At 40.8% G+C, this 23,104-nt stretch overlaps 1 protein-coding gene across 1 annotated transcript in view; it reads right to left on the bottom strand.

Annotated features, from left to right (window-relative positions):
- Positions 1–7,608: 7,608 nt before the first annotated feature.
- Positions 7,609–23,104, bottom strand: part of LOC127631088 (proline-rich transmembrane protein 3) — a 51,373-nt gene continuing 35,877 nt past the window's right edge. Inside the window, exon 4 of the mRNA XM_052109063.1 lies at positions 7,609–10,656. Coding sequence (XP_051965023.1) covers positions 8,702–10,656 — 1,955 coding nt within the window. The 3' untranslated portion in view covers positions 7,609–8,701. The remainder of the gene's footprint in view (positions 10,657–23,104) is intronic.

The following is a 23,104-nucleotide window of genomic DNA, read 5'->3' as shown; positions in this document are numbered from 1 at the left end:
AGTCAAGGTTCATTCACATGCCATTCAACATGCGCATGCCCGAGCATTCCACATCGGGGAATTAAGATAATAATTCAGGCATATCATCATGTACAGTCAGTGTTTATTGTACGGGGTCCCATTACTCCATTCAGTAAGATATCCCCGTTTTGCTGGTCGCCTTCGACCAAATCACGTAATGGGTGCTTTCCAATACAATTTATCATCCCTATGCCCTACTTACTAGGAAAGACCAAGCCCATGATGTGGGCATTCCGAGGGAGCATGGCATCACAGTTTAACCCTTTTTCAGTACAAAAAAGGTATGAAAATGACATACCTGAACTTAAATGGTTGTATTTACTGAAGCCTTTGGAGTATGGACACAGTTGTAGTATCATTTGAAAGAAGACACTTTGGGCTTCACTTCTCAAGTTTCAGAATTAATATATGTTGTTAATTTAAAGCAAAAAACTACAATCTCAAAAAAAAAACGTTTTGGACTTTGAGATGGGCTCATTCTGTTTAGAAGACTTCATATATAAGATAATATACAGTTTTACAACAGGAATGCTGCTCAGATTGCATAGTCTGTCGAAGAACGACGATGAAGTGTAATTCTTCCAGGTGAGATCTCATGTAAACATGGAGAACATATCAAGATGTATAATTACGTACAAAAGTGCTACTGGACGTTATAGAATGAACTGTCACGGACAATTGACCCAAGCAGGCTGAACTGGATTCATCTGGCGATCGCGATTTCATAATAAGGTATGAAGTCCCGTTTTTGATATTGCATGCTGTCATCCGCACTTCCGGCACAAATAAACAAATTGCTGTTTCTGGAGGACTGCTATCATGCAACAGAGATCGGATATCAACGTCGAACACTTAGACCTTCGAAAAGACGTATAATCTGTTAACCTTAATCGCATATCCATGCATGCATATATCAGAATGCTAATATATTAAATGTAAGCAGAGTGACGTCACTCCCGAGTGCAAACAAATACATATCAACGGGTTAATATAGCCTTCACCAAGCCTTGCAAAAGAATTTACTTTGTTTGGTACAACATTCTGTGAGGTTCCCAGTGCGCCTCCAAGGGCGCATTTTCGTGATCCATAATACGCAGCACTTTCTTACTCCAGATGTACTTCAATGTTCTCATCGCTAGCACCACTGTTGCGGCGCGCCTCTGACACCTAGCAGTAGGCTCCGCACCGCTTCCCCTATTCATCAGATTATCTACCACCAGCGTAAGGCATTTCGCTATGATCAGGTCATACAGCGAGCAATTCCCATCTCATGGCGTACTTCCATTTTATTATCATTCAGGCATCATCAAAGAGCAGAAATTTGTTGGCATGTCTTCACAAATCATTCACTCATCGTGGTCAGAGCACTACAGCAACAACTAATCAGAACCAATATGATAAAAATGCCGGAATTCAGCCATACATGTTTAGGCGTGCGTGTATCTGGTCTCCGGAATATGTCAGAGACAATGGTAACTTGGCACATCAGCTGTCGAATCAGCTATCAAGCACATTCGGAAGGAGATTTGCAAATATTCACAAAATATAAAGTGCGATACTGCATCTTCAGGTCGTAAAGGTGGGACATGAACAGCCGGAACTGATCCATGCTCGAGAATCACATTCTTGAAGATCCCGATTCAAGCTGTCTCGTGCAAGATGATTTGCACAAAAATGCACACATTTTTGTATGTTTTGGGGCACACCTCCTTCAAAAACGAAACTGTCCACTGTATCTTTAGGGCTCTATGTCGGGAGTACAAAAAATAAAATAAAAAAACGAGCCACGTCTCTAGAATTCAAGACATCACACACATTCTCTAACCATGCAAGCTTCCCCCCTAAAGAAACATGACAGGATCAGGTCTATTTTCACGTCGTTCCCTGGTCAGTTTGGGTCTCCAACGCAATCTCCAGCCCCATCAGGCCATCAATTTTGCCATGCTTATCATTCCTCAAGGCCACTCCGCCATTTATCTGCCTCCTCACACTAGCTCATTCCATAGACAGCCAATCGATGATGGCTGGCGAGAATCTCCGGATGACATGCCCCTATTTCTCGGACATGGCTCCCTCCATAGGATTGCCGTCTAGAACCATGGTTCACAGGGGAATGGCCAGAATTATACTTTCTTCAATATAGCTTCCTACACTCCAGACGCTCTCTTCGTAAGTAATCCCATTGCTAGATATTTCATAATTGAATGTATTTAACAAATGTTCTCAATCTACAATCCCAGTCTCGATGCGGCTTAGCGGAGTGAAGAAAGAAATGACACCGAGACCCAAGCTTCAAATCCTTCCTCGCAATTCGTACAGCACTTCATCATACAGTCCAGCAAACAACCTTCCCCTCTACCCTCCAATGAAATGGTTCTTTAACCTATATGGGGTAAAATACGTTTGAGTTCAGAAATAGGAAAATAAATTTCCAGAACCACTGCATCCGTGATGACACAGCATGCTACATCTACAAAAGAAGTTTAAAATAGGCCTTTCTTATTCCACACCCATCATCACAGCCAGCGTTGGTTCCCTCCAGAAACTCAAATGCATCGTAGTCATGTGACAATTCCGCAGTCGTTACTACAATCAATATAGTCTGGCCCTCCTCGAACCATCATGTCCCCTATGAGACGTCTGGCATGGCAGAACATTTCCTGTAACTTCATCATCCCAGCCAGACACATTCCCGGGTTTTTCAACGTAGTCTCTGACCCCCTTCCTCGCTTCGCAGGAGTTCCACAGACCAGCTCGACGGGCACCCTTCAAGGTATACTGGAATCTACAATGAAGATGCTTGGCCCCTGCTCTCCCCAATTGTACCTGAAATAGTCAACTTGACTCAAATCATCAAACAAGCTCAACTCTCCATCAGCCATAAGTTCTCATGCATATCTGGTGGTGGTTGGTGGCTCTTCCCCAGCTCATCCTTACCTACACAATAATTCAATTCAAGCAAGCTCACCGTTCGCAAGGACAGCACATAACTATGTCAACCCCGCCCCCTTTCCGGGCTTCCATAATCTCAAGCACAGTTCCTTCGCATAGGTATTGCTCAAACAAGCCGCCCTAGCCAGAAGCTCGCACCATAACAAGATGGCTTTCAACAAGGTATGGCATCGCCATTATCGTATGGCGTTATGTATGCTGTTCACTCTGGCAAAGATAACCATCAAACAACTTTCCCTCATCAGAGGGTTTTCATACCAAATGTCTTTCAACGAAGGGACTGCACGCAATGTCGCCATTATCGTATGGCTCTACACACGTTGTCCCCTACGGCAAAGATACCTCAAACATCTTTCCCTCGCCGGAGGGTTTTCATATCAAATGCCGACACTGCACAGCAATGCCGGCCTAAAGCAAAGATTCTGATCAACCAGGGGCTCTCGTCGGAGTGCCCAAAATCACACTCAAGGACAAAGAGGAAATGCACAGGGATGAAATCAAACTCGGGGAAAAAAATTTAAAAAATCTTTCCCATCGCAAAGGCTTCACACAACCACGCCAGAGGTATTACAAATTTCACGTCAATCTGACGGTCGCATCTCTTAATTCCTCCTCCAGAATGAACGCCCAACACAAGACCTGGTTCGTACCAAACTGGATCATCTCTTTTGGGGGTACTATACTACTTTCTCTCTTTTTGGGGGTAAGCTCCTCGCCCCTGCCTCCTATCTCCGGCAGGACATGACGGTTCCGGGTACAACTCCCTCGGACTGCCGGACGGATCCTACGCCAAAGAGAGAGACATCACCTCCCATTTTACATCTATCAAATAAATGGCATCTCAAACTTCACTCAAGCCTGCGTGTCTTCCCGATAGAAATGGAAGTGGAGCGTAGTTCTAGCGGGAAGACCAGCAGGTGTACATCACATCATTTGCTGGGTAACTCCTAGCCAATCGCACGTAAGCCAATGCTTTATAAGTCCGCTCACAATCTATCACATTGCTGTTTCGGTGTGCTAACACTGCAACCTCCACCTCCCCACCACCACCAGTTGAGCCCTGTCCCGCAGAATTTAACAGCCCATGCTGCAGACTGAAACGAGTATAAGAGAGGAGGGGAGCAAAAACGATCACCTGTTGCTTGTAACCGTTCTCGTTAATTGCCAGAATTATGTTCTACTCTTGCTTCTCCTCGAAGAGGCCTATCAACGGCTCAACATTTTGGACCATAATAAACATAAATTATATAATAAACGTCTCTCAGAGGGCTGATGGATCATCCACGATAGGTCAGTTTTTTATTTAAACCACAGGATTAAAGTTAACTCAGATTTACTGTGAAATTTAAATGAGGATTAAATCGATGATTAAAATGTAACCCTGATTATTTTTAAACAAGGTTTAAGGTTTGGTGCACTAAAATTATCAGATGAACCTTGATTTAATCTAAATTTAAGATTAATCTTTGTTGGCGCAACCCATCCCTAGTCCAATATTCTATCAATATTTCATACCCACATCGACATGCTAAATCTTTCCTAGCATTATCACCCTTCTTGACTTGTCTACTGCCTTCGATACAGTGAACCACAAGATCCTCCTGTCCACCCTCTCTGACCTGGGCATCACAGGAACAGCGCTTGGATGATTTGAGTCATACCTCACTGGCAGATTGTTCAAGGTCTCCTTGAGAGTAGACAATTAAGAGAAACTCATTCTGCGGTACAAATGGGTTGAGAACAGCATTCGACATGAGGGCATAGGTAGGCTATGTTTGAATGAAACTGATTGGTGCGAAGATGCAGGCTTATGGTGAGATGTTTCAGGGAAGACCTGAAACAACCACAAGATATTTCAGGGAAGACCTGAAACAATTCAATTCAATTCAATTCAATTCAATTTTATTTGTATAGCGCCTTTCACAACACACATCGTTTCAAAGCAGCTTCACAGAACATCAGCATTAACAGACGACAAAAACTGCAACGTCCATAAAGTCGATTAATCATCATTGTGTAATTTAGACAAAATTTGATTTTAATGGTTTAAAAATAATTAAATGATAATTATATTAACTCTTTCCCTTCCAAACACGGAATTTTCCGGGTTTTATGAAAAAAGCTTCCCGCCAAACACGGAATTTTCCTGGTATCAACCACATTGTTGTCAGTTGCTAGGTGGGTGATGGTTTGTTTGGTATGAGTGGCATAATATGGGTAACGTAGCCATGGAGGCTGAGACACATGGTCTGAATGACGCGCTACGGTTGTGCGACGTGAACAGTTGTGGTGTTTGGAAAGGGAATGTGTGAAATTATGTCAGGAAACATGCTTGCATATGCATACAAACAATATCATTTAAAGTTGGTTTGTCATGAAATTAGAAGGTACCTGAAACTGAGTGTCCAGTAAAATACTGTTGTCTGTGGGCTATGTAGATTTGTTTTCCAATGTAATGTGAGTCATTTCATGACTCTGCATAAATAGCATAGGATGACTCATCTCGTTTTGGCAAGGATGTATGAAATCATGGGAGTTTGTGCCTGAGAGTTGGATTTATGGCAGATGTTGAACTCTTTTAAAATCATGCAGCAATTAAGTTGTATGGTCAAGCTTGTAAATAAGAGTTTGTAATCCAATGATTATGAATGGGTTGGGACGTGGCGCATGATCCGCCTCTTACAGAGCCAACTTTGACTTGTGTCTGCTCGGATAGAGGCTGTGTTGTGTGTACTGTGGAATGGACAGAGCGAGTGTTGTGTGCAGCGAGCTCACGTTAAAATGTCTGCGTTGGTTTGAAAAGAAGTTGTAATTAGTATATCGGTCGATTGGATGGAGTTCATTGTGCATTATTGCCCCCATTTTCCGAAGGGGATGAATCGCATTCCAGATGGCATTTTTGAAGTGAGAACGATCGTGATATTCATGTTAGAAGTTGACAAACAGAATCGCTGAATGGATCAAGCCCTAAATGAGCTGCGCGGTGAGGTAATGAGGCTGACAGGAATCAGCTGTGTGGGAGAACCAGATTGAAATGATGGGGAGCATTAGAATGGTGATTGAATTAAATAGTTAATCTTTGTTTCCCTCGTGTTCAAATGGAGCTGGGATAGAATTTGAGTAGCCAGATCAGCACCCGTTCGAGGAGGCAGCTTGTGCAATGGTCCGCTCCAGGTGGAAAGTTTAGATAAGAGAACATATAGCAGTCATTGAGAACTGTTTCACATTTATTCAGTGCCGAATCAGCTAGTTTGCTGAAGCAGCTTCATACTATGCTTCATAGAAGGAAAGACAGAGTAAAATTATAACACTTAACTTGATATCAGTCAATCCTGTAAAAACAATTGATCTGCTGTGGTAGCTTCTGTTAAATAACGAGATTGTTTGGATGGAAGAGCTGTTCTGATGAAAGTGAATGCCTTGCAATGTGATTGGTCGGATTAAATGACCTTGCTCCTCCCGAACCTTGTTTATAAAAAACATTGCATTTCTGATCTTGTGTTTTCTTATTGCAATTTTTTGTAGCTACTTACTGTAACTTACTGTAGGTTTGTCCTTTCATATAACTTTTACTCTTTTTATTAGTGTTTCTAAAGGTAAAGTCAGAGACTGGAAAATTTACTTCACAATGGCACAAACATTTCATGAGGTCTACAAACAAAAGATGAGGACTACAACTGTCAACGTCCGGACAGAAATTGCTTGTGTTCTGGACATTGTTCTATGTTCTGGAAATTGCTCCATAATAGTCTCAAAATAATTATTAGGCACTCATCTTAATTGTTTGAGAGAAAGCTATTCCTAATTCTGACTTATTATTATTTTATATTATAGTAATTTTATATTTTTAAATGATCCCTTGGGCCCACCACCCTTTGGAGAAACCGCAGGAGTCGGGTGCACTGCCATATGGGTAGCAGTGAAGGCCGGGGGTCTCGACGGACCAGACCCGGGCAGCAAAGGCTATCTCTGGGGACGTGGAGGGGACATCACTAGGGGGATAGGAGCCGGAACTGGTGATGGAGGTGGAGCGCTACCAGTTGGATCTGGTGGGGCTTACCTTGACGCACAGTCTTGTCACTGGATCCGTAATCCTGGATAGGGGATGGACTCTATTCTTCTCTGGAGTTTCCTAGGGTGTGAGGCAACAGGCGGGTGTGGGGATATTCACAGGAGTCCCTGGCTGAGTGCTGCTACGTTGGAGTTTTCCCTGGTGGACTAGAGGGTCACTGCCAGCCAACCATACATGGTCTGTGGGGTGATCTGAAGAGAGCTGTGCACAGGAGATTTTCTCACAATCTGACAGATTTGGAGCGCTTTTGCAAAGATGAGTGGGCAAATATTGCCACGTCAAGATGTGCCATGCTAATAGACTCCTTCCCAAAAAGACTGAGTGCTGTAATAAAATCAAAAAGTGCTTCAACAAAGTATCAGTTTAAGGGTGTGCACACTTATGCAACCAGGTTATTGTGGGGTTTTTTTGGGGTTTTTTTCCACTCAAAGATTTCAGTTTGTTTTTCAATTGAATTGTTCACGTTATAGGTCATATTAAAGGTGGAACAAGTTCTAATTCCAGTGCTGATTCTGTAACCAGTTCTTATGGCATAGGCACATAGCACTTACTAAGAACATAAATGTAATAAAATGTAAATGCTTTTGTAAAATGTTTCATTGAAAAATTGTAGAGACAACACATGTTCCATCTGTTTTATTCCAAAGCAAACAGAACAGTACACAGAGACATGAAGCGATATCATGTTTTCTACTATGGCACTGATTTATTTATTTATTTTTGGAAAGAAAGAAAGCTACACAAACAATATTACAGCTGTCGACAATGAAAGGCCAGCCCAAATAAACATTGGGACACATTAGGAAAGAACTTTGTTTTGGTTACTGGGTCACAGCAGTCTATAAATGATTCACTACACTGTCACATGACCACAATTTTAACATTTATCAGCCTCTTTGCTGGCAACTCTGCATAGTATACAGTATTTTCCCCTTGCCAGCCAATAATACAGATATTTTTTTTTATGAAATTGTTCTTATCCCACCATTTTAAACATTGTAAGGGAGGCAAAAAAAGATTTTGGTTTCCAGCTAAGCAATGAGAAATAGGGCAAAACATATATAAATCACTTCCCTTTCATGTCACACTATAACATTATTTAAGATGTTTACCTATTGTATTGTACACAAATCTGGAAAATCCAAGTCTACTTTCAGTCCTTATTCCATCAGGACCAGAATATTCTTACAATAGGGAAGACTGTCATTTACAGTAAATGCAATTCATTATCAGAATATCTCCTTATTTACAAACAACAAAAATATAGAATTTACATTGTCTTATTTTTTATACTCACAGCTTGAATTATTGCTCTGGACAGGAATAATTATACTGTTTTGGATAAAGTAGTGGTGCGGGAGCATCCAGCTGTGTTGAAATCTTGACCATACTTCTGAATGATAACTGCTATGGTAATATTTTGATCTGTTTCAGGTATACTGTATTTCAGGAATGATTGGAAGTACAATAAACAATGTGTTCCTCTTCCTTAAAATTCCAAAACACTTTAATTATGCTCTGCAGCTAGTAGCAACTAAGCCCTTAAATTAAGGAAACCCTTAGTAATAATATCCTTACAATTAACTTAAGGGGTTAGTTGCATCTTGTCGCTGTTTAACTCAGATTTTTATGGAATATGTGCCACAACAAACAACTTCAAAGTTCAATAATGTCACTACTGTAGCTGGCCAAGTCATCCTGATGACTGACTTTCAGGTAACTGCACCGACTTCTGCTATTCGATTGTGAACTGTCAAGGTCAGGGGTTAGAAACGGCCTAGTGTTTTCCGTGCTTGGCACCAGGGCATGGCCAGTGCTTGGAGATGGATGCAGTGAGACAGGGCAGGACATTGAGGAGGGTACTGGTGCCTCCGAGACCCAACGGAAGCCCTGATGGGTGGGTGTAGGGGGGGCTGTGACCTGTCGGCTAGGCACAGCACTAGGTATGGAGCGATCCAGACCTACGTAGGACTCTGTGAGCAGTGTGTGTTCATCACTACTCAATGACATTGTGATCTGTGGTTCACTATTCCGTCGCATCCACACATCTGGAGATGGAGGAGGTGATAGTGGTTGCAGTGGCTGGAACAGGCTTCCGCCCCTTAACAGATGCTCACGATGAAGCGCCTCATCAATACTGCGGCTCAGGTCAATAGGGGTTGGAGGGCGCAGGTCAAAGTCATAGAGCGAGATGGCTGACTCCTTGTCCCTGTCCAAGCTACTACTTTCAGATCGCTGAGGTGGCAGCACAAGTGCCTGCAGCCTTAACCCTGCTGAACCCCCTGCAAAGATCTTTAGATTGCTGTCTTTGATTAAGCCATGATTTCGTATCATGCTGTTGCTAATATCTGCCCCTGATCGCTCCTGTCCTGCCCAGTTATTGGACAACTCTCCATTCCCATTGCTATCAGATTTCGTTTGTTGCCTGACCTTCAGACTCTGCACAATCTTTGCCCAGCAGGTATGTCTGCCAGTAGAGTTTGATGGGTGCGAGGATGAGGGCTGGTTTTCTGAGGCAGCTTCTTCCTGTCTTGGTGCTCCACATATTTGGCCTCCACTGGGTTTCCAGAAGACCCAGGAGGACACCAAAAGCAGGCAGAAAGCCCAAGCAAGCTCCAACAATCTTGCCCAAAACTGGCAGAGCCACCATATCCAACAAAAGCGCCTCCAGTCTCCTAGAAGCCCATATAACCACAGGCAGGAGTATATGTGCAACAGACAGCACACTGCCCCAAGAAGAGCACAAACTGCCACTACCCATACCAAAACTCGCACCCTCCCTTCACCCAGGACCTTATTTCCAGCCCGAGGTGCATGTGTTTGTGAGAGGCATGGCAAAGCCAGGAAGAGGTACCCTAAACACAGTGCCAGGCCTGCAGTCAGTGTGAGGCTCTGTAGGACGATGGGAACAGCTGGCGAGAGCGCAGGTGAAAGTAAGTCAGCAGCAAGTAGCAGAGTGCATTGTAAAACAGCCAACACTCCCAACAAAGGGGGGCTCTGAAGTGCTGGAGGTAGCAAAGTTGCTCCTGTTTCATTTAGTGCAAGTATAACCAATGCAGCCTGTGCCAAAATAAACAGCGGCAAGGGGAGCGTGTATAAAGCTATTATGACAGGAGGTGGTAGAAGGAGTCGTGTCCCATAAGGGTCGATCAAGAAGTGTCCAGCCCTAACTGTACCTGCAACTAGCAAGAGGCTGTTGGCAAGCACCAGTTCACCATGGTGAGGGCAGTGCATGCTGGGAACTAATGCTAAGCCAAAGACAGCGCCGGCACACAAAAGAATGAAGAGGGCAGCAGAACCAAATACATGCAGCTCCCATGCAAATGACAGTGTGCGACGCAGGTCCGCCCACACTAAAACACTCCCATTTGTGGCACCAAATGTATTAGGATCATTGAGATCTTTCGAAAAAACACAGGGGTCTGCACCAGTAGAACAGGGGGCCTTGGGTAGGGCAGGCGTTGGGGAGGCAGTGCTTGACTTCACAGGTAGGACTACTCTCTGCGAGACTGATGGGTCCATCTCTGTGTATTTTGCATAGTTTTCAGAGAATATGAAGCGGCCACGTCCAATCGGGCGAGAAGATGTAGTCCTCAGAAATGTGTTTGTACCTGTAGAGAGCAGCAGATGGAAAAAATATCTGAGGTAACTGTGTTAAATGTATAGTAAGATCAAAAACATAAATTCTTTAACATATAAAAATATACAATTGTTTTTATATCATTTTCAGTGAATCACTATACAATTGAATGATTCTGACTCAACATTCTGGATGACTGAACAACTTTCAAAGCTTTTGTAAAATACCTGCCTGTGAATGTGTTTAAGTAGAATTCGATATTAGTGCAGCAAGCTGAATTGTCATTGCTTTGCAAATGAAAACAGCCAACCTAACTTTATTACTTTGTGGAAGAATTGTCTATTATACTTTTTCTTAATAATAAATGTAATTATTTATTTAAGACTGGTGGGTTTTACCATACTGCTGTTGTTGCTGCTTTAAACTACCATTTATCTGATCCAAAGCATCCTGCCATACCTCATCTGCTGTACTCCCTCCTAGCTCTTTTTGCCAATCTGCCTTTATCTATATAAATGTGTTTCAATTTAGTTAGTCCCACCATATGCAATTAATATAAGTTATATTAAAATGTCTCCCTGGCTAAAAAAGATAGTTATGATATATGTTTTCGACAATAGATAAATCATTGAACTTAAAATGCGATTGAAACTGATTCCTTAAAGTAGAAATAACCATAGCATTTCTAGTAAAATGGGATAGAGATGAATGGAGTTTTGAAGAAACTAAAGCTGAGAACCAAGCAGTTTAATGGAGTTTAACCCAATGAATTATTTTCTGTATATTTGCTGCCCAAAAACAGAACTGTAAGTTTGGTAGCGCAAGCCCACCCTCGCTTCTACTTCTTTGAAGAATTTCTTTCCGGATTCTTGGTTTCCTACCTCCCCACACAAATGCTGTTATAAGCCTATCCATGGAATAGAAAAAATACTTTGGAAGGAGAACTGGAAGGCACTGGAAAGATACAAAAAACATGGTAAAATATTTATTTTAATATAACTAACTTTACCAGCCATCATCTGCATATAAAGAAAGCTAGTATTCAGTATACCAACAAGTTATGCCCTGTATATCTATAGATGTTTTAAGTGCAATTAAGAGAGGCTCAATTAAATAGGGCAAATAATAATGGACTCAGTGGTCAACCCTGACTTGTCCCTCTTGTTAACATAAAGTATTGAGAACTCACTCTAAACTCAGCAAAAAAGAAACGTCCTCTCATTTTCATCAAACTTTTTTTTTATTTTCGTCAAACTTAACATGTGTAAATATTTGTATGAACATAAAAAGATTCAACAACTAAGACATAAACTGAACAATTTTGACAGACATGTGACTAACAGAAATAGAATAATGTGTCCCTGAACAAAGGGGAGGTCAAAATCAAAAGTACCCATCAGTATCTGGTGTGGGTAACAGCTGCATTAAGATTTGCCAGTTCTTGCTGTTAGATGTTACCCTACTCTTCCACTAAGGCACTTGCAAGTTCCCAGACATTTCTGGGGGGAATGGCCCTAGCCCTCACCCTCCGATCCAACAGGTCCCAGACGTGCTCAATGGGATTGAGATCCAGGCTCTTTGCTGGCCATGGCAGAACATGACATTCAGGTCTTGCAGGAAATCAAGCACAGAACGAGCAGTATGGCATTGTCTTGCTGGAGGGACATGTCAGGATGAGCCTGCAGGAAGGGTAACGCACAGCGTTGAGATTGCCTGCAATGACAACATGCTCAGTCCGATGATGCTGTAAGTCCGACCATCACCCCTGGTAAGACAAAACTGCGACTTGTCAGTGAAGAGCACTTTTTGCCAGTCCTGTCTCATCCAGTGAATGTGGGTTTATGTCCATAGGCGACGTTGTTGCCGGTGATGTCTGGTTAGGACCTGCCTTACAACAGGCCAACAAGTCCTCGGTCCAGCCTCTCTCAGCCTATTGCAGACAGTCTGAGCACTGATGGATGGATTGTGCATTCCTGGTGTAACTTGGGCAGTTGTTGTTGCCATCCTGTACCTGTCCCACATATGTTATATTTGGATATACAGATCCTATGCAGGTGTTGTTACATGTGATCTGCCACTGTGAGGACAATCAGCTGTCCTTCTTGTCTCCCTGTAGCCCTGTCTTAGGCGTCTCACAGTACGGACATTGCAATTTATTGCCCTGGCCACATCTGCAGCCCTCATGCCTCCATGCAGCTTGCCAAAGGCACGTTCAGGGACCCTGGGAATCTTTCTTTTGGTGTTTTTCAGAGTCAGTAGAAAATTCTCTTTAGTGTCCAAAGTTTTTATAACTGTGACCTTAATAGCCTACCGTCTTAAAGCTGTTATTGCCTAAATGACGTTCCACAGGTTCATGTTTGTAAGGTATGGCGGAGGATCAGTGGCTTAACAGATTCACGAACAAACAAGAACTTACTGTTAAAAACTCCCCTAATTACTGAAATAGTGCCAACCAGTCTCCACAAGCACAATAAATGTATTGACAAAGAGACAATGAACTATTGACAGAGAACCGCATGTGACATCTGCATGCTCACCACGTGCTTATCGTGTGGACAGGAAGGGGGAAACTTTGAACGCAACAATGTGTGTGTGTGTGTTTTTCAGTTAAACACAGAACTGCATATTGCTAATGAAATACGTGTAATCCCTGTATGTTGTGTATTTCTGAGGTATATCAAACTCGTTAGAACTGTTTCGTTGTGTGTTTTAAACTCTGAGGCCTCATATTTAATAGCCTCAGAGTGTATATTCCCTTTTAAGTGTACTAAACACACGTTTCTTGGTATCAAATTAAACCTTACGATTTGTCCGAGCTGAATTCGAATATAAGATCTCTGTAGAATGATATTACGCGATGTTTTACTATCTTTTGAGTCATTCAGCCCAAAATCTCTTACTGTCATAAACATGCAAATGAGCCTTGACAAAGGAACTCTCTCATGCCCAGAGTAAGGGAGACTTTTACGACCTCCAAAGGAATGTTCAGAGAAGTGCTGACCCTCACTTCATTCTCTTACTGAGAAAGAGAAATGAACCCTGTTAATCCTATATATATATTCTATATATCCATGTGATAAATTCATTGACATGTATCTAATGTTCCATCTCATAATTTTCCTAAGTGTTGTTGATCTATATTTTCTTTCAAACTCTAATGGGTTAATGTTTCAGACTTTGCATACTATGGTTAACCGAAATCATATGTGTGGCATATTTGGTCTCTATAACTTGGTATTTTGAAGATCGAAATGACTGTGTACATGATATGTCGATAACAACAACATATTAGTATTACAAGTATATTTCCTAGTTTCTTTCTTGCTCATGCAATGAGAAATGTGAGAACAAAGAGCAATAAACCAAATTCCCGCCTGGAACCCAAACCCTTCTCATTGGTCGAGCCAATGAGAGGTGGGACATGTTTTCTAAGGTTATAAATGCTCTCTTAGCCCTCTCTTAGCCCTCTCTTAGTCCTCTCGTCTCTTCGCTCTCTTAGCCTCTCTTGCTTCCTGCCTCTCTTGTTTTCTGGTCCTCTGAGCCTTGTGCTCTCTCACTCTCTTGCTGAATGATGCCAAACTAGAAGGCCCCAAGGACTCCCAAGCGTGCACCAGGCTACGGCCTTGTCTCTGACTCCCACTGGTTCTCTCTCTCATCAAGACAACATCATCAAAGATCAACTCAAGCCATCAACAAATTGCATCAGGACAGTTTAATTCAAATGGGACATGCAAGTATCAAACTTAGTCTCATTATTTGATACATTAAGTATCCTTAACCCCTTTCTAAAAGGGCGTGTCAGAACTAATATGATGGTTTGCTCAGGCTGTTGATCTGCTGAACTTCAAACAATGCTATAACTTCTTGCCTTCCTGTATTCTGCTTCAGCCCTCTTTCCCTTGGTAAACTGTATGAATGTATGTATATGTATGTTAGAGTAGTTTAAATGTTTAGTCTAGTTAATAAAGTCTTGTTCATGTCACATGTAAAGTTGTCTGTGTCTCAAGCTCATATCTAAAGTCACTAATCATAGATTTTGACTACTTGCTCTTAATACTTAGTAAGAAAGACATTTCCCCTGCCCCGGAAATGTACATTTCTATTAATTAATTAATTAATTAATAACCAATATTGAGTGTTCACGGGATGAACCGAGTATTTGGTTGTAATGTTAATGTAGCTACATCAAGTTAACCGATTAACTGATCCAAATATTCATGATCGATTATAACAAGTTATGATTGATTATTAATATTTCATAGAGCTGATTCGCTACATGTTCATTCATTGTTTATGGTTCATTGAACAAGCATGGAACACATTGTTTAAACCTTTTACATTAAAGATCTGTAAAATTATTTGGATTTTTACAAAATTACCTTTAAATTACAGTGTCCTGAAAATGGGACGTTTCTCTTTTTGCTTTTGTTGAGTTTCAAACAAATACTCCCACTCCACCCATTCAAAAGCCTTCTCAGAGTCCAACTAAATAACTTCAGGAACATCAATAGATTGAGTGGATAATCTCTTAATTTCAAGGGGTTTTCAGACTGCTTTCTGCAGTGTTCAGTAATTCTTGGTAAGTGAAGATTTTTTAAGAAATCAAACATGGATACAAAAGCTTTAGGTAACTCTGACATACAGTATATCATTCTGAATAGTAGGATTTAAAAAATGACTTAATTTGCATAGGGTCAGTAGTAAAATCCTGGGAAATATTTGTAATTCTAGATATAATATGTGATGAGGATATACATTTCATTTGGTGTGATAAGAATCAACCTGGTTTTTCTCCATGTTCATAAACCATGCCATTTGACAAAAAAACATGGTACTTCAGTTAATACAGTTAATAATCATCTGAAGAAGTGAAATTGATGCTGCTGCAGGTGTTTTCTCTTTCTCTTGTCAGCAATGTTTGAAATGGTTTAATTGCACCAAAGTGCTTTAAAAGCAAAAATTCTCATGTAGAATTCAAATGTGTTGCATGCGCCGCCACCATTTAGATGGAAGCCAGATTTGATTGTGTATGTGAGTGGCTCAGCACTATCCTGTCACTGGAGCTCGCAGCCCTGTTGATGAGCATGCACAAATAGAGCAGAGCGCAACTTCAATCACTTCAGTCACACCGTGCACATCCATGTCCCACATAATAGTATTTTAGGGGTGCTATGGCGCTAAATGTGCTCCTTAAGCCAACATGATTTTGTTGGCTTAATCTTCATCTTGGCCCATGCCAAAAGCTCTTCCAGCCTTTTCAAGAGTCTGTTCGTATATGCAGCAGTCTTGAGGATTCTCGTTCTGTCATCTATATAGCTGCGCAGAACTGGCAATCTCACTCCAGACTGTGCACGGAACACTAAGGTCATCTGTCTGACACCAATTAGGATGATCTCAAATGCAGCTCTAAAGAAGATGGGAGAGATTGCACATCCCGTTACAATTCCTTTTTCCAGTTGTGTACTCCTGTGTTAAATTACATATTTTAAGGTCCACATAGTAAATGTCTTCCAAGCTTCTAATACACTCAGGTACATGAATAAACTGCAAAGCATAGCTGATGAGATGGTATGGAACCAATCCATAGGCATTTACCAGGTCCAGCCAGAATACATGGAGGTCTTTCTTGTCTCTCTTGGCAGACTGGATCTGTTCCCATATTTCTGAAGCATGCTCCACACACCCCGGAAAACCTGGTATGCCTGCCTTATGGCAGCTTGTCTATGTATCCATTTTTTTAGGAAGCAGTTAAACAAACTCCTTGCTACCACTGAAAAGAAAATATTTCCCCCACATTCAGTACAGCAACACTACTAAACCGACTAATGTTTTATATATATATATATATATATATATATATATATATATATATATATATATATATATATATATTTTTTTTTTTTTATATATATAGATGGCCACTGACCTTCACCATTCCAAGGGTTTGCTTCTTCCAAACTTACAGTAGTCTCCATAACAATTTAGAACTGTCAGGCACCTCCTATACAACCTATACGGTATTCTATTTGGGCCCGGGGCTGAAATTGGCCTGGATTTTTCTAACCCCTGCCTAATCTCACTCAATTTGGGTGGAGCTACATGAAATCCCACTATTTGCTCTGCTGGTCGTAGGACATATCCAGGGGAGCTGAGCGAGCTGTGTTTCTGGGGATCACCAAGTTTTTGTTTCAAAAGGTCTTCTAGTTCTTGCTTTGCTATTACTAGTTTTCTGTGCCTCTTCTCTTCCAAAAGCTTTTTGGCAAATTTAAAAGGATCCTTGATTAACTTTCTCTCTGCCCTCCTCTTAATCTCTAACCTAGCCCTTATTACATCCCACAACACCTTCAGGCCCTCATTCTCATACTCCTCTGCTCTCCTCCATGCCTTGTGGAGCTGCCTCCGGTCTTTCCCCAGCTGCTACCAATCTCTATGGGACCACTCTTTCTCACTAATGCTTTACCAAATGTACCTGTGCATTCATCATAAACAATATCACTAAATATGTTAAGCTTGGCCTCCACCCTTCCACTGAGTGTATTTTTCAAATTTGTGTTAAAAAATAAACATAACAAAATAATTGTGGAAAAAAACGTCCGGACACAATTAATTAATTAATATTAATGCTCATTAGTCAGGTATAACATAAGTCAAGACGTCATTTTTATTTGTATAGCGCTTTTCACAACATGGCAGATTTACAGGAAATCATGTATTAACAAAAATTAAACTAATATTTATAATGTCTTACAGTGATCCTGGTGTAGTTTGATTAAATATGATTGTAAAATGTGTATAGAAATTAAATAATAATTGTATTTAGAACCCCTGTGAACAAGCAGAAGGCGACTGTGGCAAGGAACACAAAACTCCATAAGATGTTGGTTAATGGACATAAATAACCTTGGGAGAAACCAGGCTCTCAGTTCCTCTCTGGCTTAACAACATGAATATAATGCCAATATTAGTTATTTTTGTGCAGTGCAAGTCATGGTTTTAAATCCATAAATGAATTAAGAGTTAAGGTCAGGTGTTATAAAAAGAAAAAGAAAAGAGTTTTTATGAACTTTAAGAGTAATGACTAATGTTTTTGAAGTCCATCTTGGAATAACTGGAGAATTTCAAATAGATGCATTTCAAACCAAATGACAGTATGTATTCCATTTCAAGAGTGTAGTCCATAAATAGACAAAGGGTAATGCAGGCAGAGATAAATGATGAGGTGCATTACATTTCAACCTGCAGGGCATTTTGGTGATGTTTGGTGGGGTCCATCTTAAGTCCAAGGTTCAGGCAGTGGCATATGAATATATGATATGATTCCCGAGGTTGAGACAGGGAAACAAACAGAACTAGATAGGTACATTTCCTGAAGAAAATGTGAGTGGTGCTTGCTATGGCAAAATTTCTCACCACAATGTCCCACCAACTGTCTCAAGTTGAAATAGGCCACCCCCATGACGGTAGGATATTCTTGTCAGATATATTGGTGGTGTTCCATGGTTAATAAGGTAACCCATCTGGTTAGTAGGCAGATACCAGAGTGAATGCCATTCTGAATGAAATAATTCAACCTTGAAGTCTCTACAATGTTCTGTTGCTGAAATATGTGATTTGTTACTTGGTTGCTAGAGTAACCCCATGTGGTTGCTAGGCTGTTACCAGGGCGATACTTATCAAGAGTACATTCCATCCTGAGTGAAATAAGTCAATCCGGAATTCTCTATGATTTTCTGGTGTATAGATATGGGATTTGTTGCTATGGTAACCCCACATCATTGCTAGGGAGTTAACAGAGGGATACTTAATGAGGCTATCCTAAGTGAAATAATTGAACTCAGAAGTCTCTACAATTTTTTGGTGCAGAGTTATTTGATATTTGGTTGCTATGGTAACCCCATCTGGTTGCTATGCAGTTATGAGGGTGATGCGTACCAATGCTCCTTGCCATCCTAAGTGAAATAAGTCAACCTGGAAGTCTCTAAGATGATCTGGTGCAGAGATATGTGAGACTATTCCATAGTTTAGCAGAAAATATGAAAAGGATCTTCCTCTTTTAGTGGATTTTGGTGTTCTTGGAATTATTTACAGGCCAGAATTTTGTGAACATGATGTAATATAGCGTGTCAGAAGGTCACTTGAGTTCTTTGGAGCTAGATCTTTCAACGCTTTGTATGTAGTTAACAGAATTATAAAATTATACATAATTAAACGGTAGTCAATGTAATGGCTATAAAATTGGGCTGATATGATCATATATTTCGGTTCTAGTCAGCACACTCTCAGCTGCATTTTGAACCAATTGAAGTTTATTTATTGATCTTGCTGGACATCCTCCCAGTAATGCATTACAATAATCGCATATACATGCTTCCCCTGTAATGATGTAAAGGAGAGGTCCTAAAACTGAGCCTTGTGGCACTCCATAATTAACTTTTGTTTGATTTGACAATTCCTTGTTTACACACACAAAGTGGTAGCGGTCTGATAAATAGGACCTAAACCATGCAAGTCCACTAATGCCAAGATAATTCTCCAGCCTATTCAAGAGAATGTTGTGATCTATCGTGTCGAAGGCAGCACTACGATTTAAAAGCACTAGAACACAAATGCAGCCATGATCAGATGACAAGAGCAAGTCATTTGTAACTCTGATAAGTGCAGCCTCTGTACTGTGATGGGGCCTAAATCCTGACAGAAATTCTTCATGTATTCAATTTCTCTATAGAAATGAATATAGTTGGGAGAACACTACCTTTTCTAGTATTTTTGGCATAAATGGTAGATTTGAAATTGGTCTGTAATTAGCCTATTCTCTAGGATCAAGCTTTGGCTTCTTAATAAACTGTTTGATAACTGCCATTTTAAAGTTTCTTGAGACATGTCCTAAGGATAGCGAGGAGTTAATAATAATGAAGATTTTTTTAATACGTTTTGTTAGCTCTTCATGACCTATGGCAGTGAACGATTGAAGTTGCTTTTGAACAAAATTATGAGACCCTGTTTTCTGAGTTTCTGTGACAGTTGATTGTGTAGTTAAAATTTTTTTTCTGATTATTTCAATTTTATTAGTAAAGAAATTACTGAAGTCTACACTAATGTGCGACAATGGAATGTCTGGTTCAGTCGATGATTTATTCCTAACTAATTTAGCCACAGTACTGAATAAACACCTAGGTTTGTTGTGGTCATTTATTATGAGTTTGCTAAAATATGCTGACCTGGTAGCTTTTAGTAGCTACAGACATTATCCTTCCATGAAGTGAGAAATACCTCTAATTTTGTTTTCTTCCACTTCTGCTCAATTTTCCAAGCTGCTCTCTCAGAGCATAAGTGTGATCATTGTACAAGTTCTTCTAGGCTTTTTGGCTTACTGAGTATGAGACAATTCTGGAAGATTAATTGTGAAGCTATATTTAGTGGTTCAAAGAATAGTTCTACCTACACCATAGTATGGTGTAGATTGAGTGACATTAGCTGATCACTACAAACAAGAGATGAGGTTATCTGTCATCGCTCTGCGGTAGAATTTCTACAGCATCAACATCAGTAGTTATAACCTATACTATGTGTCAAAATGTCAAATGTATTGATTTATGTCATGTGATTTGTGACCCCCCTGTCACCCTTGAATAACAGATGACATGTTATTTATGAGCCCCCTCTGTCAGCCCTGATTGTCAGGTAGAAGGTAGTTTGGACATGATCTTCCAGGGATGTGTTGGCCAGTCGTCAGATGTCAATGATTGTTTATGGTGTGTTCATGTTAATGATTAAGTGTGAACCATGCTTTTCACAGTTTATCCCCCCAATGCATACATGTGGTGTTTAAAACAGAGTCAGTCACAGCAGTCAGTACCAAACCATGCAGTTGTTTTAGTGTCTGTGAGGTATAAGTGAATCTTCATTCTCAAATTACTTTTTACAGCAAGTTTTGTTATTTTGAAAATTAATTGTACTGCAAGAGATGTCTGTCTATCTTAAAAGTATGTTTTATTATCTTGTATTATTATTATTATTATTAAAAACATTTATATGTGTGTCACGGCTCTGATGCTATGCTACACAGGATCTCTAACGCTCTGCTGTGGATGATGTAAACTTTTCCAACATTGAGGAAATTAAATTCCTGAACCATGCGAGTGGTGCGTATATCTAAATATATACTTCCATGTCTACGTATAGTGTGTAGAATGATCATATTAATTATATTTACCAGCAGGTCAGAATCTGGGGCATAGTTCAACATCAGAGCGTGCATCTCCGCGAGACAGTACGAACATCCATGATCATATTTCTTATATTTACCAGCAGGTCAGAATCTGGGGCATAGTTCAACATCAGAGCGTGAATCTTCGCGAGACAGTACGAACATCCATGTAAGTGTTTGAAATGCAGCATTATTTACATGATTTGTTGGTTTTGTTTAAAATGTTTTTATGTGTTTTTTAATGAGAATGTTTTAGTTTGATGTAATGGAATTTATGGCCGCTTTACACATCCTGAAAGACTGAAACCACGCAATGCTCTATTTGGTGGTCGTACTAACAAGCTGTATCATGAAGCTGAAACTGGTGAAAAAATATGCAATTTTGTACCCCTTTTGCCAGGCCAAGAAATGCTATCCCATAGGAAACCCCCAAATACTTTTCAAGGATTTTGAACCTCTTGAAAATTATTATGGATTTGTCAAAGCCACAGTACTGCCCCTATGAAAAAAGCTTATAAAAAAAAAAAAACCTATAGGACTGGTGGCAAGCTTATGTTCCCACTCTGCCGCACATGTGCGGAACAGCAGAATCGGACCACCCTGTGTAGACACACTGAGGAGGAAAGGGCTATTTCAGGCTGCTGGGTCAGTATCGAGCTATTAAAGGCTGTGGAGAAGGGATATGATGTAACAAAGGTGGACAAGGTAGGGCATTTCTCTCAACGATCAGAAACCTTGTTTTGTGATTTGTTAAAACATTTTTACAGCACAAACAAGAGGCCAGTGGATTCCCTGTGCACGTTGTGGCAGATAGGGGATTAAGCTGAATCTTGACAAGATAAGCCTTAACCCCGCACACCGGTCTATTAATAAACTTCTGCTGAACTCACTTTGGGGGCGGTTCTCTATGCATGAAAATTTGCCGTGTATGGAACCACTTTCAGACCTTGAACAGTTTGCCCAACACGTTTTTGGCAATGTTATGATATTATACACTTCTCGTTCGTGTCAGACACTGTTGCGCTAATACAGTGGTGTTACGCGGATGGGAAAAGCGGTCAGACCGGTGACAATAATGTTTGTCTTAGTGCGTTTACAACTGCACATGTGCGTCTAGAGCTGTATGAACTAATGGGTAAGCTGGGGGATAGGCTGTTGTACAGTGACACAGACAGTGTCACCTTTACTTCTAGAGATGGTGCCTGGGAGCCTCCATTGGGGCCTTACCTCGGTAATCTGACTGATGAGGTTGGGGATGAGGATCACATTGTAGAGTTTTGTTCAGGGGGCTCTAAAACATATGGCTACCGCACTGCTATATGTAAGGTATTGTAAGGATCTCCTCTTTGAGTTGCTGTTCTCCTCCAGACCAGCAGAGGGCGTTCGCACTGGTCCTCCCGTGCAATGCTCCTCTCCACTCCTGCAGATGGCACCAACACCCCTAACCTGCTTCAACCATCTGCTCATCAACCCTCATTCCCTTCACCTGTGTTTTGCCCTATACAAGTCTGTTTGTTTCTCCTCTTTGTGTTCAGTCTTGAGCCTTTGTTCTGTGTTTTTCCTGTTTCCAGATCTCTAGTTGAGTCTCATCCTTGTTGTACCTTTTTGACCCTTGTGTCTCTTTTGTTTCTCGGTTTTGGCGAAGCTCGGCTCTCCCAGTTTATTTTGTACTTTAAACCCTTGTGTCTATTTTTGTTTCTCTGTTTTATGGAAGCTCGGCTTTCCTGTTTTATTTGTGCTTAGTTTTTTTCTTCAATTCAAAGATAATTTATTTTTTGGTAGAAACGCAAGTTTCCAGACTCTCTTCTGCTCTCGGGTTCAACAATCGGGGCGTTAGCTCAGTGGTAAAACACCATACACTTGAGTGCTACAGACCAGGGTTCAATCCCCGCCTACGGCAGCCTCGCCACAGGTATACTTGAAAGTGAAGGGTATCACTTCATGCTGTAAACTCAAAAGCCATTAGGTTTGACACTCTGATTGAACTTGTTGATCGCTATGTCATGGGGGAAGATAATAGTTGGCATATACTTACTGACACTATTGTGAGAAATAAAAAACACTTCACACTACACAACAGGTCAGTTGTTAAAAAGTTTAAGATGTTGTACAACAAATGTGTGCTGCTCCCTGATTTCACCACACTCCCATTTGGATTCTGAAAATCTTTTTTAACACAGGGGTGTGTGAGACGCAGACGGTTTTCAGATTACAGCAATCATTTTCTTGCGCAATAAACTTAGGAGTGGTGGTGGCGTAGTGGGCTAAAGCA

Source organism: Xyrauchen texanus, chromosome 37 (assembly GCF_025860055.1).
Source record: "Xyrauchen texanus isolate HMW12.3.18 chromosome 37, RBS_HiC_50CHRs, whole genome shotgun sequence".
NCBI lineage: Eukaryota > Metazoa > Chordata > Actinopteri > Cypriniformes > Catostomidae > Xyrauchen > Xyrauchen texanus.
Note: the sequence above shows the minus strand (reverse complement) of the source record. Positions and strands in the feature narration are given on the sequence as shown.